The 16,693-nt window shown below is 42.7% G+C and overlaps 1 protein-coding gene across 2 annotated transcripts; it reads left to right on the top strand.

Annotated features, from left to right (window-relative positions):
- The first annotated feature begins 2,478 nt into the window (after nucleotides 1-2,478).
- kctd16a (potassium channel tetramerization domain containing 16a) lies at nucleotides 2,479-16,387 on the top strand. Of its 2 annotated transcripts, none has more exons than XR_014875790.1 (2): nucleotides 2,479-7,613; nucleotides 13,497-13,577. XR_014875790.1 is itself a non-coding variant. In XM_085170920.1 (2 exons), the coding sequence occupies exons 1-2, from the start codon at nucleotides 3,215-3,217 to the stop codon at nucleotides 13,946-13,948; spliced, it is 1,275 nt and encodes a 424-aa protein (XP_085027046.1). In that variant the 5' UTR covers nucleotides 2,479-3,214; the 3' UTR covers nucleotides 13,949-16,387. The 2 variants fall into 2 exon arrangements, 1 of the variants encoding a protein (XP_085027046.1); XM_085170920.1 differs by having other exon boundaries at nucleotides 2,479-4,037; nucleotides 13,497-16,387.
- Nucleotides 16,388-16,693: the final 306 nt, after the last annotated feature.

The following is a 16,693-nucleotide window of genomic DNA, read 5'->3' as shown; positions in this document are numbered from 1 at the left end:
AGTTACACCTAACGTCAGATTGTTATAAATATGCTGGAATGTTTGGGCTTAGTAGTTAAATAAACGAATAACTCATATCTAGCAATGCAATTTCCTGGTTTCATTTGTTTACCGCCCTCTAGGAGCTAAAAAGGGGAACTGTGCGTGTTAGTTTTTCTTAGGTAGGCTAATAGTTAAGCTGTTATTAATGGGCGTCATCAATCAAAATATTCATGTTGAAATTTATTATGAAGCAAGAAAAAGATAGATACCAAAAAACTAAAAGACAGTTGCTACACTGCTTATGCAAAAAGCTGCAAAACACATTTTCGCCCTCAAAAAAAAAAAAAAAAAGCCGGTTCACACTTCTGCCTTTTTATGTGGAAATACAAGTGGATGAAAAGTGGGCGGGAGAAGAGGAAATCGTGTGAGGCAGGTTGTTTGTGCATGGGGACAATAATTCTGCAGAGAGGATCAGTCCTATATTATTTTTCCCTCTAAAGGCTGCACAAGAGTGCATAAATTCAATGCCTGTCAGTAAATTTGCACAGTAAAAGAGCAGCGTTTAACGAGTGAACGGGGACATTCATCACCGAGCATACGTGTGTATTCAGATTTACAAACGAGTCTTAAATAATTTAAAAGAGATATTTTGTGCATGTAGTGCGAGCTGACCTGTTTCAAAAAAATCTTTTGTCCAATCAGCCCACACCACAGATTACAATGAACGAGCTTCCAAAGCCCACAGCTGAGAATTTAATGTTACAGCATACAGATTTCTACTTCACGCTCAGCTGAGAGACATATTGTCTTACATTATTCATGCTGAAGTTGCATGAAATTCAATCCCTTTTAAAAGATAGAATCTAACCTGGGAGCTCTGCACGAACAGGAAATAAAGTGAAGACAGGAGGCAGGGAAATTGGCTTTAATGGGAGGATGAGTGAGATGAATAAGAAATAGGATCTATAGCACACACAGGAGGAGAATCATCCCCAAGTACATTTTAGGGAATTAACTCCAAGTCGTTCTGTTATACAAGTCAAACATCGCCCTATCTGCACATGTGCAACTGCAAACAACCTACCTTATACAGTAAACTACACCTTATGATGCTATTCCTTATCTATAGTGGCGTGCGCTTCAGTGTTGAGGGCGCACAAGCCTCAAAATATCAGGATATAATTTCAAATGTAAGCAGCAAAGCCCTCACATGACAGAAAAGGAGATCAGTATGCTCACTGTAGCTCTAAATCCCCACTGTTTGAATCCCACTCAGTCCCCTGCGGCTGCTTAGCAACCCCTCTCCAGCACAATATACTCCGAATTAACAGGGTAAAGCGTGACCGCTGCCTCCTCACAACCACGAGTCAAGGGTGCTCTCCCATCACCAACGCCTTCTCTCAGCACTGCAGCAATAAAAGCCGAGGCTTTATTACATCGTGGATCCAAAACCAAAACAACATGAAAAGCAAACACGAGACACAAAACAGTGAAACGTGGTTGGGGACTCCGTGTGATGTGGGCAGGTAAGTTTCAACTTGGTCCCACATATTCGGGTGATTGTGAACCCTTGAATGGCCCTCTCTCCCCATTTAAATAATTTATCCTACACACATCTTATATTATGTACAATATATACAACAGGAGCTTGTGACCTACATAGAAATGCACATGCAGATGATGACATGCGCTGTCAATCCTTCACCTCTGCTTTGCACCTAACATCATCCAAACTCGATTTTCCACCCCAAGAAAACTTGGCTTCAGCGCAGTGTACGCTGATGACTCTACGGCAAATTCACTGAGCAGGCCTTTAGCACTATCACACGTCCCCAAAACCTCAGCCCCCCTCTGCTGCTGTATAATCCAGAATAAAATGACTCAGTAATGAGGGTTCCAACTATAAACCGCAGGGAGAGCGCACTAAACGGAGACTTCGTTATGATATACATGTTCAATTACCATTATAACACGTGCAGAAAAAAGTATAAGTGTTCATTAATGCATTTCTTAATTTTTTTTTTAATTAGTTCCTTTAGTAAAGAGATCAGTTTCACCGTGATGTCTGACCCTGGTGCTCAAAGGTTCAGTCAGAGTGCCGCTCAGATTCTAATTATTGCTCACTCAGCTCGAGTTTTCAAGCGTAACACCGGACAGGGGTGTAGTTAAGAGTGTAGATCACGCGCAGCTGTCACACCCGACGAGCTTTCAAGTGACACGGCGACACCTTACCCCACCTCATCCATCTCACGGGATAAGAACGTCAGCTAAAAGTGTTAAATGTAAATTGGGACTGGACTGGGGGGGTCGCTCCAGCAAAAGACACGAAAGAGGGGATTAATCTGTGATGTTAAAATTGCGTCACACCTCATCGCCAGCTGCACGTCGCCCGTGGCCGGATCAGAATTTCATGAAAAATTGCACAGATTCCCCCCCCCCCCCCCTCCCCCCCTCTCTCTCTCTCTCTCTCTCTCTCTCTCCAATCATCCCGCTGAAAATGTCATTTTCCTTTAAGATGATGTAAGACATTACTACACGGGACGATTTTTTCCCATTCTCTCTCTCTCTTGCACAGCTTGGAGCAACGTTATCTTGAGCCTGCCGCCGGTCCAAACATTTCCGCACTCAGCAGTTTGGAGAGATGGATGCGCGCAGGAATCCCGATCCCATCCTCCTCATCTGTGCGAGAAACCTCCTCGCGCGTTTCAGTATCTCAGGAGCCGGGAGCGTGGCAGCAGAGCGATGAGGTGTATGCACATTTGGGGTTTTTTAATTCTTTATTTGAGTTTATCTGGCTGAACTGGGGGACAAACGCAAACCAGTGACGGTCTCCACTGAAACTTGAGCGGAGATGTATTTACTTTTTTGTGCTGTGAAATTTCTGAGTGAAGTGAGTATATTACATTTATCTGGAATCAAACTAGCAAATCAACGGGGTGGATGCGTGTAACTCGACGCTGGTTAGGATAATCGATTCCATTCAAAAGAAAAAAGAAAAGGATGCATCGTGGTGGATAGGCACGTTTACGCACGGGGTTAAAGGATGTACTGTAGACACACCTTGGGATTGTTCTGTCATGAGATACTGGATGCGAGTGCTGCAGCTTGCATCGAGACTGTGTGTTAGCTCTGAGCGCATCGGCACCGTATGCAGTTACACCCTACACCCTGAACTTCTGGGACGTTTTCGCTCCGTGATCGAGACTCGGATTTCTTACAGGATCGGACAAAAATGGCACTGAGCGAAAACTGCAAAACGCAACCCACAAAGGAGCAAGACTCGGTGCAAAACCCTCCATCGGATGTGATTGAGCTAAACGTGGGTGGGCAGGTGTATTACACTCGTTATGGTACACTGGCAAGCTTTCCAAATTCTCTACTTGGGAAGCTGTTCTCTAACAAGAAGGGGTCCTCGAATGACTTGTCCCGGGACCTTAGAGGACGCTATTTTATAGACAGAGATGGGTTTCTGTTTCGGTATATCCTGGATTACCTTAGAGACAAGCAAGTCGTCCTCCCTGATCACTTTCCTGAAAGAGGAAGGTTGAAAAGGGAGGCGGAATACTTTCAGCTGCCAGATTTAGTCAAACTTTTGTCATCCGAGGAGTCAAAACTATTCGCAGACGATTTGTACTACAGCGATTTGGATGATGCGTCGCAGGGCAGCGACCAGAGGTATTATCCCTCTTACTCCTTTGACAGGAGGTACGGCTACATCACGGTCGCCCTCAAAGGCGTTTGCGCAGCGGGAGGCAGAGAAAATCAAAGTGATGCCAAGGCCAGAAAGTTACCGAGAATCTTCATTAGCAGCAGAATTGGCTTGGCGAAAGAAGTGTTTGGAGACGCCCTGAATGAGAACAGGGACACGGACAGACCTCCGGACCGATACACCTGCAGATTTTACCTCAAGTTCAGACACCTGGAGAGGGCGTTTGACATGCTGTCAGAGAGCGGCTTTCATATTGTGGCCTGCAATTCGTCCCTGACCACGTCCCCGATCGCTCATTACCCGGATGACAGGGTCTGGTCCAATTACGCACAGTACATCTTCTACCGTGAGTGAAGATTTATTCCCACTCTGTTCTCTTAGAAGTGCTAACAAGCTGAGCTGGAGGCTTTCTGACCTTCAGGAGTAATCATAAGGCAACCATCACCAAAGTAAAACACAAACAACCCCAAATACGAATTAAAAATAAAGAAAACAAACGATTAAACAGGAACTAATGCCCTCCCCTCTCGCCCCCTCTAATAAAGCCACATGTAATGCCTATCAGGAAGGGTGTTTTCACATGAAAAGACCATCCTGCTAGTTTGCCACTCGAGAGTCAGTGTGATTTGAAGATTTACAAGGGTTGCTCACACCACCAGGAGGCACGGTCTGATTGCAGCATTACCCTTTTAAATATTTGCATCCCTTACAGTGACTGACTTAAAACATGTGTTCTGGGTCCGAGATAAGAGGCAAACCTGCCTACGGCCCTCGGAGGAGTTGAGTCACAATGCTGCTACACTTAAAGTACACGTGCGTCATGCGTAAACATATCTTATTGCTCACATTTTTGCCAGCCGCTGGGCGATGAATAATATAGCACCAGCGGGCAGGGGGGGAAATCACATGGATGCTGCTACTGCCGCTTCTCTTGAATCAGCTTGTCTTTTCTTTCTTTTTTTCTTTTTTTATTTGGAGACAAAGTTTGTTCATCAGCAAATAACCTAATTAGCAGCAAATATGGCTTGTCCCGTTGCGGAGGGAGGAGTTAGAGCATATGGCCAATTAAAAAGCACTTTGTTCATTATTCTGAACGGCTCCCCTTAGAAGAGCTGAATTAAATCCAGTTGGTGGGTCAGAGTTGGAGGTGCAGGGTGGAGTGAGGAAGACATGACATATGGTTTGGTAATGATTTACCAATAGCTTTGTTAATACGAGGTAATTATCACAGAGGGCTCCGCCTTGACCTGAGAAAACATCCAACCAGGCAGCTAGCAGGGTTTTCCTGAGTCATTCAACATTCTGGAGCACAACAACATATGGTGTAGGTGTTCACCCCATTCCCCATTAAGAAACACTGTTCTGGGTCATGGGACAGCAGGAGGTGGAGAGAAGGTGGGAAGAGACAGAGGAGAAAACAAGAGCGAAGAGCAAAAACGGGAAAAGAGAGGCACAATGTAAGAAGGAAAGCTGAAGCGAAGGGAAGAAAGGGGAGGCTGGCAGATGGAGGAGAGAGCTGGCGAGCGGGAGGGATGAGGGAGTAAAAGTTGCATGAGACCTGGCCATGGGGAGAAAGAACTGAGGCAGAAAGAAGAGAGAGGCAGCAGGAGCAAAAATAGATTAAAGTAAGGATCAGACAGGGAAGTTCATTGAGGCCGTGGGAGCGGGGAAGGGGGGAAAAAGAAAAAAACGGGGTGGTAAAACATGGAAGCAGAGGGAGAGACAGGCTGGGCTTTCATTAGAAGACAGTAGATGAGGGGATAGCACAGACATAGATAGATAGATAGATAGATAGATAGATAGATAGATAGATAGATAGATAGATAGATAGATAGATAGATAGATAGATAGATAGATAGATAGATAGATAGATAGATATGCATTTAATACAAGCATGAGGAGACAAAGGCCTGATCCGAGTGATGTATAGGCACATCAAAGGTAGACAGGCGGGACAGGCCTTCCTTCACATCAGCACAGCAGCCTGCATCCACTCTCAAAACGAATACTGTAACCTGATTCTGAATGTGGGACGCTGGCTGGCCTAGGGCAGGTAGTCCTAAGCTAAGAATGCATGTAGACAAGTGCACCTTCGGGGATGGCAGAAAACAGATGTGCTTTATTGTTGTTTGTTGTTTTCAGCTGAACATTTTACTGCTCTCTTTTTATATACCCTCTCCTCCTTCTAACAGAGACTCACATAGAGGGGAAAAAATGGTCAGAGGGAGGATGGGTTTGTTGAGTCTCTAAGAAGAGCAATCCAGCGCGGTAAGAAAAAAAAGAAAATGGAAGAAAAAAAAACGGAGGACTTCCTTCCAGCCTGTCAGTTTCTTAGCATCATCCGTGTTGCTCTTCTTGTTAAATGCGTCAGTTGTTTTCTGGCTCCACTGTCTGGCAGCATTAGTGTGGACTCCACATATTCATAATCTTTTCTGTTAACAGTCAGGGGACTTTTTCCTCTCATCATGTTAAGACACTCTTATCTCAGTTATTGTCATCCTCACCTGCGCTGTAGAATATGCTGCCAGCTTCTCCTCAAACTAAAACAAATGATATTTTCATCTAAAGGGCAATCTCCTCAGGAGGCTGCAGCCATGATGTGATGAATGATTCACATTTAACCAAGCATGACTTGGACACCTTTTGAATAAACAACTGAAACTGCTAATGAACACACAGAGCGAACAGGACTGGGATCAGAACTTTGCTTTTAGAGGCTCATCCGGTCAACCGGGATCTTGCTTTGCAAGTTAGTCGTAATAGCAAGACAGTAAAGTGATTGAAGTCATACATAAAAAGTCATCATGAGATGAAAAATATCAATTATTTAAAATCCCAAGTCAAAACTGTGCAATTTAAAAGCTAAAAATTATTAAATCATAAGTAAAATATTTGATAAAAGTCAAAATTACAGCTTACTTAATCAAAATGAGAAGAGAAAAAACAGAAAAAATGGGAATGATCATAAATTTTTAAGTGAGGAATTTAAACGTGGACGTCGTCATATGCTGACATTTTCAATTACACCCTGTGCAGAGAAATTTGACTCAGTACATCAAAATATTAACCTACTTTGAGCATTTTAATTATATCATTACACACTTGTCACCCCCCTCCCTTTGACTTGCAGAAATGGCCTTATATAAGCGATTCTGTCAAGTGACATCCCAGGCAGAGACGTAGGTTGTTTAGCATGATAGACGTGTTTGCTGTTTTCCATTGGTAGTGACAACATTATCGTTGTAGTGATTAAAAACTCTAACCTCCCAGCTGGCATTTGGGACCGGTCCCCTCACTGCTAATTATCTCCGGGGAAAGAGGGGAGTGCTGCTGCTAATTAAAAAGCAATCTGTGATCCCAAAATATTTCCTCAACTGCCGTCATCCACCGAGGAAGAAAAAAACACAAACTCCCTATTTAAAGAGACACTCTAGGCACCATTACACCATAGGAGAACTTTCAGGCAATTCATAAATGAAAACTAGCTGTCATCTTGGACTAAATATCACCCTAGCCTGCTCATCGGCGAAACCAGAGACATGCTCATCTTTCCCACTTTGAAAGAGCGGTGCAGAGAGCCTTGTCAAAATGGGAGATTTGTACAGTAAAGATGGAGGATGATTGTACCTCCTCTAGTCTGTTAATGTAACTGTGCAGTCTTCATTTAAGCTGTGAAAGAGATGATGTTTGCCCATAATGGCTCCTGAACAATGGCCACAAATCGACAGGGAGAGACAGTGAAAGTAATCAATTGCTTGGGCGTAATGGAGGCAGAGATTGGACCGTCCCTGAGCTCCCACGGAGCCTGGTTGGAGTCTGGATGGATTGGCAGCGCCTACAAGAGATGGATGGTGTTCCCATGAATAACTCATACATGTCTTAAAGAGCACCTGGGCGGAAAAATTGTTGGAAGCAAGGCAAGGTTTGTGTGCATGTGCCATTTTTTTCCATCTCCCAAAGGTAACCGAACTTTGTGCGTGACATCAGCTCACGCAGGCAATCTGCTCCACCCTGGGAGTAAAGTATGAGTTTATTAAACATCTCAAAGGGAAAATCGAGTCTTTGAAATCAATCGTTCTTTAAAAGATTATGTTGTGGCCTGTTTTGCGGCCCTGCCGCATGGTTTCTAAATGTTTGACCTTCTAGAAGCTTTTATGATTTCTACCCAGTTTTAACCTAATTTTCCTACAACACAAAGAGCTAGAACCCAACATGACAACTGGAATTGTTCATGTTTAAGACTGTCTGTGCATACTGATTGTCCTCTGGTTTAAGTATACTCTAACACAAGTGTGTGACAAACTAATAATGCAATATAGATTGTCATTGATGATGGATTTTAATCAGTCTTAAGCAAGTTGCACACTGAAATGAAAAGACTGGTCAAGCTTCAGATTTTAAACTTTGTTGCTACTTACCATGTTTTACTTCAGAGAAACTGAAAAAAAATTTGAGTACATATTTAGGTCTTCACATCACTTTTTTACCGAACATATATGCAAATAATCACATTTTTAATAACTGCCCGGGAGGTTTTGTGGTGATACCTACATGTATTAGTTAGAAAAATTGCCATAAAGTGTTTGAAATTCTACAGTGCATAACTTTAAATGCTGTTTACTTGGAAAAAAGTTCATTCTCATACTCTGAGCCAGAAAGAAACCTTTCCAGTTTTATTCCGATCTTTATTCCGAAGGTCATTACACATGGGCTGTATTCATACATCATTCATAGCTTGATTTATAGAACATTTTGTTCCAAAAAAGATGGTGAAAATCTATTTTTTTTTCTAGCTGTTGAGAGTTTCTTTTCTGTTTTATTGAGTAATAAAATCCCAAATTCCCTCTGTATAGACCCTACAGTCTATATCAGCAAACTGAAACACAACTTTTTTAGCTGACTTCATCCAATAAAATAGATTGTTGTTCTGAAACATTTTGTGCACACTGCCTGAGATTCAGACATAATCGTTAACCGTTAATCAGCTAAGGAGGTTTTATGATTGTATCTAACCCTTTTCTCATATTTCTCTGAAGACTCTCCCCCCTTAATGGAATTGTGCAGGCAGCACTTACACAGAAGTTATTATTTTAGTCTCTGCTTCTGCTATTTCTGCTCTTTGAATCTGCTGGAGAGCAGGTATAACAGCTTTCTGTCTGACATTTAACACCTTTACGATCCCTCCAGAGGTACTTAATGGCTGCTCGGGTGTGAAAGTCTTCACATTATGGGCAGGACTGAGTGTTTTCTGAAGAAAAGGGGATCCCCTGTGTTGGTATGCAGAAGGAGACCTTTGTATATTAGTCACTGGCATGTTATAGGTTTTTTGAAGGTGTGTGTCTGCAGTCACCAACCAGTTCATTAGGTTGAACTTTTGCCTTTAGAACTTCCTTAATTTTTCATGCCATAGACTGAGATCTGGTGACTGTGGAAGTCATTTGAGTACAGTGAACCCTTTGTCAAGTTCAAGGAAGCAGTTTGAGATTATTTGAGTTTTGTGACATGAAAATCCTGCTGCAAGCAGCCATCATGGATGGGTACACTGTAGTCATAAAGTGATGGACATGGTCAGCAACGATACTTTAGGCTAACTTTTTTTAAAGACATTTTAAAGACTTTATTTAATCTTGTTACAGCAGCACAAGGGTCAGAAAGAAAAAGTGAATTAGAAACATATTATAAAAAAATCAGATGAAATAGGTATAATAGTGTACAAAAATACGTACAAATATGCACAAAGTGTTACTATATCGAGTAAGACCCTGTATACTCAATGCTCATGTGGAACTAAGGGACCAAAAGAGTTCCAAAAAGTCCCATTGTTCCATTTTGTAGCCTCAGCTTCCTGTTCTTCGCTGATGACACTTGCACTTGCTTTGGTCTTCTGCTGCTATAACCAATCTGCTGCCATGCCATGTAGACGGTGTCTACATGTCTAAATACACCTAGCTGCTGACATGTGATTGCCTAATTTGATATTGGAGGTAACAAACAGTTGAACGGGTGTACCTAATAAAGTGGCCAGTGGATGAAGTTGATAAAGTATGCACAGTCTCGTACTCGAACTCATTGTTCGGTGTACTTTCTTACATTTCCCTCTTTAACTAAAACCAACCTGACAGGGAGAGGGACCACAAACCCCTACCCCCCACGTTCTCCTGAGGCATAATTTAAGGGATGAATAGAGCACTGCAAACTACTCGGGACACGTCCTCCCTTCATCTCGCTTCATCAGTGCTTGTGCAGAAGAGGGGTGTGGCTCTGGGTCAGAGGACAGGCCTACAGGGAGAGGCTGATATAGACATTTCAATCTGCCTGCTATGCTTGTTCATCTCCCTGTCAGGGAGACACTCAGCGGACAGCCACCCTCTGACTCGGGAGGGGAGAGCACCCGCCTGTCATTAACAATCAGCCAGTCATGCTGTCACTGTCCTCATGGAAGGGAGATAATTTGAGCCAGAGCAATAAAAAACAACAAGCCATGCTCTGTGTCCTTGAATTAGGTCACGTAGTGCTTTTTAGGACGGGTTACCCCAACTTCCCAGCTCCTTCTCATCACTGCTGCTAATAATGGTTGTTTCAGTACATTAGGGTGGCTGCATGGAGGTAATTAATATTGACAAATTCAAATGTATGCAAATGTTACAGACTTTATTATACACGGCAGGAGGTTTGACACAAACTGCTGAAGTGATACTTCTGCGGCAAATAAGACTATCTTGGTGAAATGGATTACCCTCTCCGTGTAAAGACAATCGCTGCATTTGCAAGACAATTCTTTATTTTTCTGCTCCAAGGACATGCTGACCTAAATTGTGAACTAACAAGCATGTAAACTACACTCTTCCCGAGGCAGGAATATATATATATATATATATATATATATATATATATATATATATATATATATATATATATATATATATATATATATATATATATATATATATATATATATATATATATATATACACATATTTGTGTAACTGGATATAGAGGTTGAAAAATATAAGATGAGAAAGTTGTATGAGCTTACTCTCTGAATAGCTGCATGATGCATGAATATACATATTCATCCTCCAACACCAAGTTAATAAACGGGCCAATTTTCTACATTTTTTCTTTTTTCTTTTTTTTTTTTTTTGCTTCACGCCCAAAGTCTTGGCCTGAAAATATTATTTCATAAGAGAAAACACAGCAACCGGGGCTTCATACTCTCAGGTCTCACAGGCTTCTCTTCTGTTTGCACAAATAACAGACAGTAATGAAAGCGAACAGAAGCAGACGTGTTTATTTCTGAATTTTTAAAGTATCTTTGTGCCTGACTCCAACAGCTTTGATGCGAAATGGTTTGTGTGTGTGTGTTCCAAACTTTCATCCGTGTAGATTGAGGGCACAGTTCACAACATATTCACATTTAAAAAGCAGATCTGGGTCACTCACATCTGAACGGGACATAAATTGCATTCTGGCCTTGTGGATTTGTACTATAACAATGTGAAACTGCTGAGCGATGACTCTTTCTTGTTGCCTTTTTTAAAAAAAAATTATTTTGCCTCTCAACTTTCACCACATAATTGTGCAGAGTCTCTTTCAGATTGCATGACTGGAGCATGGCGCTGCTCCGCCTTTAAAGCTGCCATCATCAGACACCTCTGATGACTCAGTTTAGGAGCACAGTTAAAACCAATCTCTCCTCCTCCCCCCAGTGTCTGGCAAGAATTCCTCTGACATTTTGCATTTGAGTTTGTCAGATCGCTGTGCCTTCAGTCATGTCCTACTTTTCTGCCATTTAAAACCTTTAAACACCTATAAGCGAATGCACAGTTCGCCAGAACAGTGTAAACCTGGCCTCTGCAGGCACGGGGACAAGCGTTCCCGCTCTCCTCAGAGGTGGAGAGGATACCCAGTGTGACAGGCCTGCTCGCGCCCCGTGCTCTGTGCAGAGCTCGACTCCCTCTCTCTGTGTTATTTATGAGAAGTGCAGGCACAGCCCAAGTCCGAGGACCAGCCCTAGTCAGTTAATGTGGTTGGAATATGAGCTCTTAGACGGGGTGTATAGATCTGAGAAAAAAACAAAAAACACATTACAATCAATGGCTTCCCTGAAAAGATACCAGAGTGTATCACACCCACCCAGTTGGTTAAATGCACCTGTGTTTCCTGAAAGTCTCTTAGTTGTTTACTGACTAGGCTCTGACAGCAGAAATAAGAATCTCACAACTTCTCCCCAAACGCTCAGATTTGTCTTTGTGTTGCTGGCCGCGTGGCAAGAGCCCATTTCCGTATCCATGCTCCAGCAACATGAATTGTTATGGAAAACAAAACTAAAAAGGCAAAAACAGGTGCTTCTCAACCTCATCGGCGGCTTTGATACAATCCATTCCCCTGCATGGGCTCAGAAATTTCATGCTGCTATTATTGGGTGTTGGCTAGTTTCCTAAACGGGTTTCCCTCTCTGGACTACAGCATCCATCCATTTCGAAACAATGCTCAGCCTCCTCCTCTTGATCCTCCTTGCTAAAGAGCCCGCATCCATTTGCCTGGTGCTGTTTGTCTGCCGGATTCAGTGGGATTCATTTTGTGGAAAGGGGAGGGGAGGGGTGGGATTGGCATGCTGATTGGCCTCTTTACTCATGGATTAGCCATTAAAAAGCTGTTAGTGACTCTCTCACTATCAGCGCAATGCAATCATCGTGCTACAGATAAGGTCATTATTACTGTCTGCGCAGAGAGGTTAAAATCCCCCTTGAACTATGCTTAGTTTAAATTGGCGCGTGCACTGGAGGGAGTAATGGACAAATTATTGCTCCCTCTGAGATATCACTGCTATGTGGTCTGTATGATAACACTGGGGGGAAAGCCATTAACATGTTTCTGTGTCCACGAGTTTATTCCTCATATGCTGGTGTTTACGCATTTCAACCTAAATGAGACATACTGTGGCTATTTTTGGAAATGAAAGACAGCTACAGCGTTTGCTGCCTTTACTTGAACACTTCACAAGCCAGCGGGCAGTACTGTACAGTCCATAATTAGCCGTGTAGGAGGATGTGAGATGAGACAAGAAGAAGGTACGGGCAGAAAAACAAAAGACTACAAAAAAAAAAATCTTTAGTTTGTACCTGTTTGCTGCTCGTTGCAGAGCGTGAGTCACTGTTCCCAAAATTCATGATAAGCGATTACAGCACATCAGAGGTCTACATACATCCACCCATCCTGCAACATGCACTGACCTGACTCTAACACCAGCTGAGATAAATTGTGCTTTGTTTGCCTACATTTTTCTGGCCCGGTGGCTCCCCCAGAGGTGTAAAACATAATCCCAGACTTATTTGACTGAGTGATCTGAAAACACAAAAATCATGCGCCACCTCCTTGGCAGCCAGGGTTACAGCTCCAATAAGAAGCTGCAACAGCAGAGCAGATTGCTTTGGCTCCGAGACAAGCTTCGCCTTGGGAAAAGGTCTTTAAGGGAGTCGCACTGAGCTGCGCTGAGCTCCGAGGTTCTCCTTATCAGGGGATGCAATATGCACAGCCCACCAGCTTTTTGAAATTCAGCAATTAAATGTCAAAGCCAATACCTCGCATGTTCTTACAGCTGTGGCCTTTTTTGAATAATTGAAAGATACTCGTGTGGACACCGAAACTGCTGTGCAGGCATTTGTCAGCATTTGCTTGTTCACTCCAACAGTTTCGGTCGATTACTGTGGGGATTTGTCTCCGTAAAGACTGTTTGCGGTAGTTTTCTGCAAACTGCATGTGGTCGGACCCCACTGACAAACCTTTTTGCATTGTCTTGTAGGCGGACCTTCTCGGTGGTCGTCCTCTCACTGTGACTGCTGCTGCAAGAGCCACAAAAGTGAGCGCGAGGGAGAGAGCGGCACATCCTACAACGACCTCTCCACATCCTGCTCCGAGACCCAGTCAGAGGCCAGTTCCCCTCAAGGAACCGTGATCTGCGGGCCCGTGAGCCGGCACTCCAACATCCAGACGCTGGACCGGCCGGTGCCTAAAGGGCCGGTTCACATGCTGCAGCAGGCGGAGATGCGCCGCAAGACTGACATGCTCCGTGTGAGAACCTTTGGAGTGCGGGAGCGAGAGGCTGCGAAAAGGAAAGCGAACAAGGAGAAGATGACTCCCGAGCAGGAGCTGGAGAAATGTATCCAAGACTTCCAGCGCATTAGGATTCCCGATCACTTTCCGGAAAGGAAGTACATGTGGCAATCAGAGCTTCTGAGGAAGTACCATCTCTAAATATAAGAGTGGAGGAGAGGCAAGAGAGAGTGAGAGATGGTGCCGTAGTATCATTTAACCATCAGTGGAGAGCATTAAACTGCATAGGCAATACACTGCACCCTCTAAGACACATACTGTACTAGAAAAAAACAAAAAAACAAAACTGTGGCCACTTTCCTGCCAGGATGACTAGCCAAGCACACACAGTATGAGGCAGTGTGAGTCATTTATTTGTGAGGTATGCACAGTGTTGTGTACGATATGCACATGTGTAAATCAGGTTTCTCCTGCTGGGGCTGACATCACACACACACACACCCTGTTCTCGCTTCGCTTGAGCTGAGAGGCAGGAAACACTACCACTGACAACAAAGCAACCTCAGGGGCAACATCATTTCAGTTCATCAACTCACCACATACTGTATGTGCAATAGCCCACAATAGCTGTTTTCTAAATGGATGTACCCAGATGGTGCTGTGAGTTAGCATTATCACTATACTTCACAGACGCAACATATACTTATAGTACGCTTTGAAAGCAGCACTGCATGTCATTTCACTCTTATCATAATTATGCAATATCAAGCAAAGTTTAAATTCACCGTTTCGTGTGACAGGTAAAAGTGGCGTGTCAGGACCGAGGCCGACTTCACCGAAGAAAGCACTGCCTAGATCTGTTTTGCCATTGTGAAACTTTTTGTCCATTGACGTCATTATGTGTTGGATAGCTGATGTTGTGTAGGTAGAGTGTATAATGCCAATGGATACTGATCTAATCCTTGATTGTATGTGTGCATAAAAAAAAGTAAAATAAATGAGTAAGAATTCTGTTCCTTCATAATGAGCCTTCTTCAAAACTTTTAACAAATGATGACCTTCTCCCCTAACCAGAGTTGCTGGAACTCAAATTGTGTACTTCAGTACTTACACTCGCTATTTTGTTTCTAAGAGTGCTTTAAGAGATTGATATAGCTTCTGGGTCTGAGAAGCCAACGCAGCAGTACCTTTAACCTGCATTCCTTCTAATGGCCAGCAGCTCATTTTGTAACTCATGGTGGTTATTATAGTCAGAAAGAAGGATTATCCAGGGTGTGTGTGTGTGTGTGTACTTAGTTTCACAATTAAACCTGCCCCTCCCTCATCATGTCCTGTCTCAAAGCACCAAGACTCTGATGGCAAAAACGAGACGCTATTTCTATCTTATATATTGTCTGTGGTTTACTTTAACAAGTATAGCTACTGAAAGTGCCAGAGTATCTACATAGTGCAACCTGGTAACTTGTGAGGTCAACAAAGAGGCTATTGTGCACAGATATGAATAGAGACGTACCTTCAACGTTTGGTTAATTTTTCATGCCTACTTTGAAACTGGTGATCCTGCTTTCAGGTTTTGAAGTTGCATGATCATCCGGTACTGTGTGAAAGCCTTGAGCCACTCCTCATTTCTTTGTATTTTACTTTGAATGAGCATAGGGTGCTTTGTGGCCTTAAAAATTTTGAGGAAATTGGACATGTAGAAGACAAACAAAAAGAAGATGTGGCAGGCCTAAAAAAATAAATACATTCATGTTCTTAAGAAATGGAAAAAAAATCCAAAAAGAACAGACCAAACAGTCAAAACAACACAACTGACAAAACTGTTCATCTGCTCAAGTTCCTCAAAAGTTATACTGCTAATATATCTGGTTAGCTAGCTCAGTGCTGTAAGCTAGTAATTCTTCTAAAGTAAAGCAGTATCCTGTGTTTTTAAGCTAACATGTGTGTGTGTGTTTACTGTTACAATGAAACCTGCCCCTCCCTAATCATGTCCTGTCTCAAAGCACCAAGACCGATGGCAAAAACCAGACGCTATTTCTATCTTTTATATTGTCTGTGATTTACTTTAACAAGTATAGCTACTGAAAGTACCCGAGTACCTACGTAGTGCAACCTGGTAACTTGTGAGGTCAACAAAGAGGCTATTGTGCACAGATATGAATACAGTCGTACCTTCAAAGTGATCATCCAAGCTACCATCTTTGCTACTATCAGCTTGTTGCTAAAACAATTTGTTCCCATTTCTGTGAATCAGTGAAAAATGCCAACAATAACCTAGTTTGTCAATAATCTAGTCAATAACCAAATGTTATACTAAAAAACAAGAGGCAGTTTTCTCTATTAACACCACATCTGAGTATTTAGTTTACATTTGTTGTGTGTTGCTCCAAGCCGCTTGCTGAGCTTAGACTGTTTCAGTTTTTTCATGTAAGCCATGGTGTTGACATCAACAATTCATGGGGCCCATACCATCTGTTGTAGGGCTAATTGCTGTTTTTGCAAAATAGCTTTTTATTGTTTTGATTAAAGTCCTTGTTGTGCTGGAGACCACAAATTTGATCACATCTGTGACTATTTTCACTAATTGAACTCCAGATTAGCAGGTTGTAACTTGTTTCACCGTAAATTTCTTCTTTCCAACTCTCTGCAAAGAAAAACCTTTGGTGAGATGTGGATATTTTTAAGTTTCATTAGTCCAGACCTAGACCTATTTTTTAGAATCCCAATTTTGAGCTGATGGGCAACCCTGGAAGTCAGCTTAACCTGTGTCATGTCTGCTGTGCTCAGACCTTGGCTGACCGCTGTGTTTCTAGTACTCAGTCATAGGCCTTTGTGCTCGTGAAGACCTGAAAGAATTAGACAGCACGTCTGAAAACAATTATATAAAACCTCTGCCTGTAACAGACTTTGCTGAGGCAGGATGATCACATCGTCGTTTTGACTACT

Source organism: Neolamprologus multifasciatus, chromosome 2 (genome assembly GCF_963576455.1).
Source record: "Neolamprologus multifasciatus chromosome 2, fNeoMul1.2, whole genome shotgun sequence".
Taxonomy (NCBI): domain Eukaryota; kingdom Metazoa; phylum Chordata; class Actinopteri; order Cichliformes; family Cichlidae; genus Neolamprologus; species Neolamprologus multifasciatus.
Note: the sequence above shows the minus strand (reverse complement) of the source record. Positions and strands in the feature narration are given on the sequence as shown.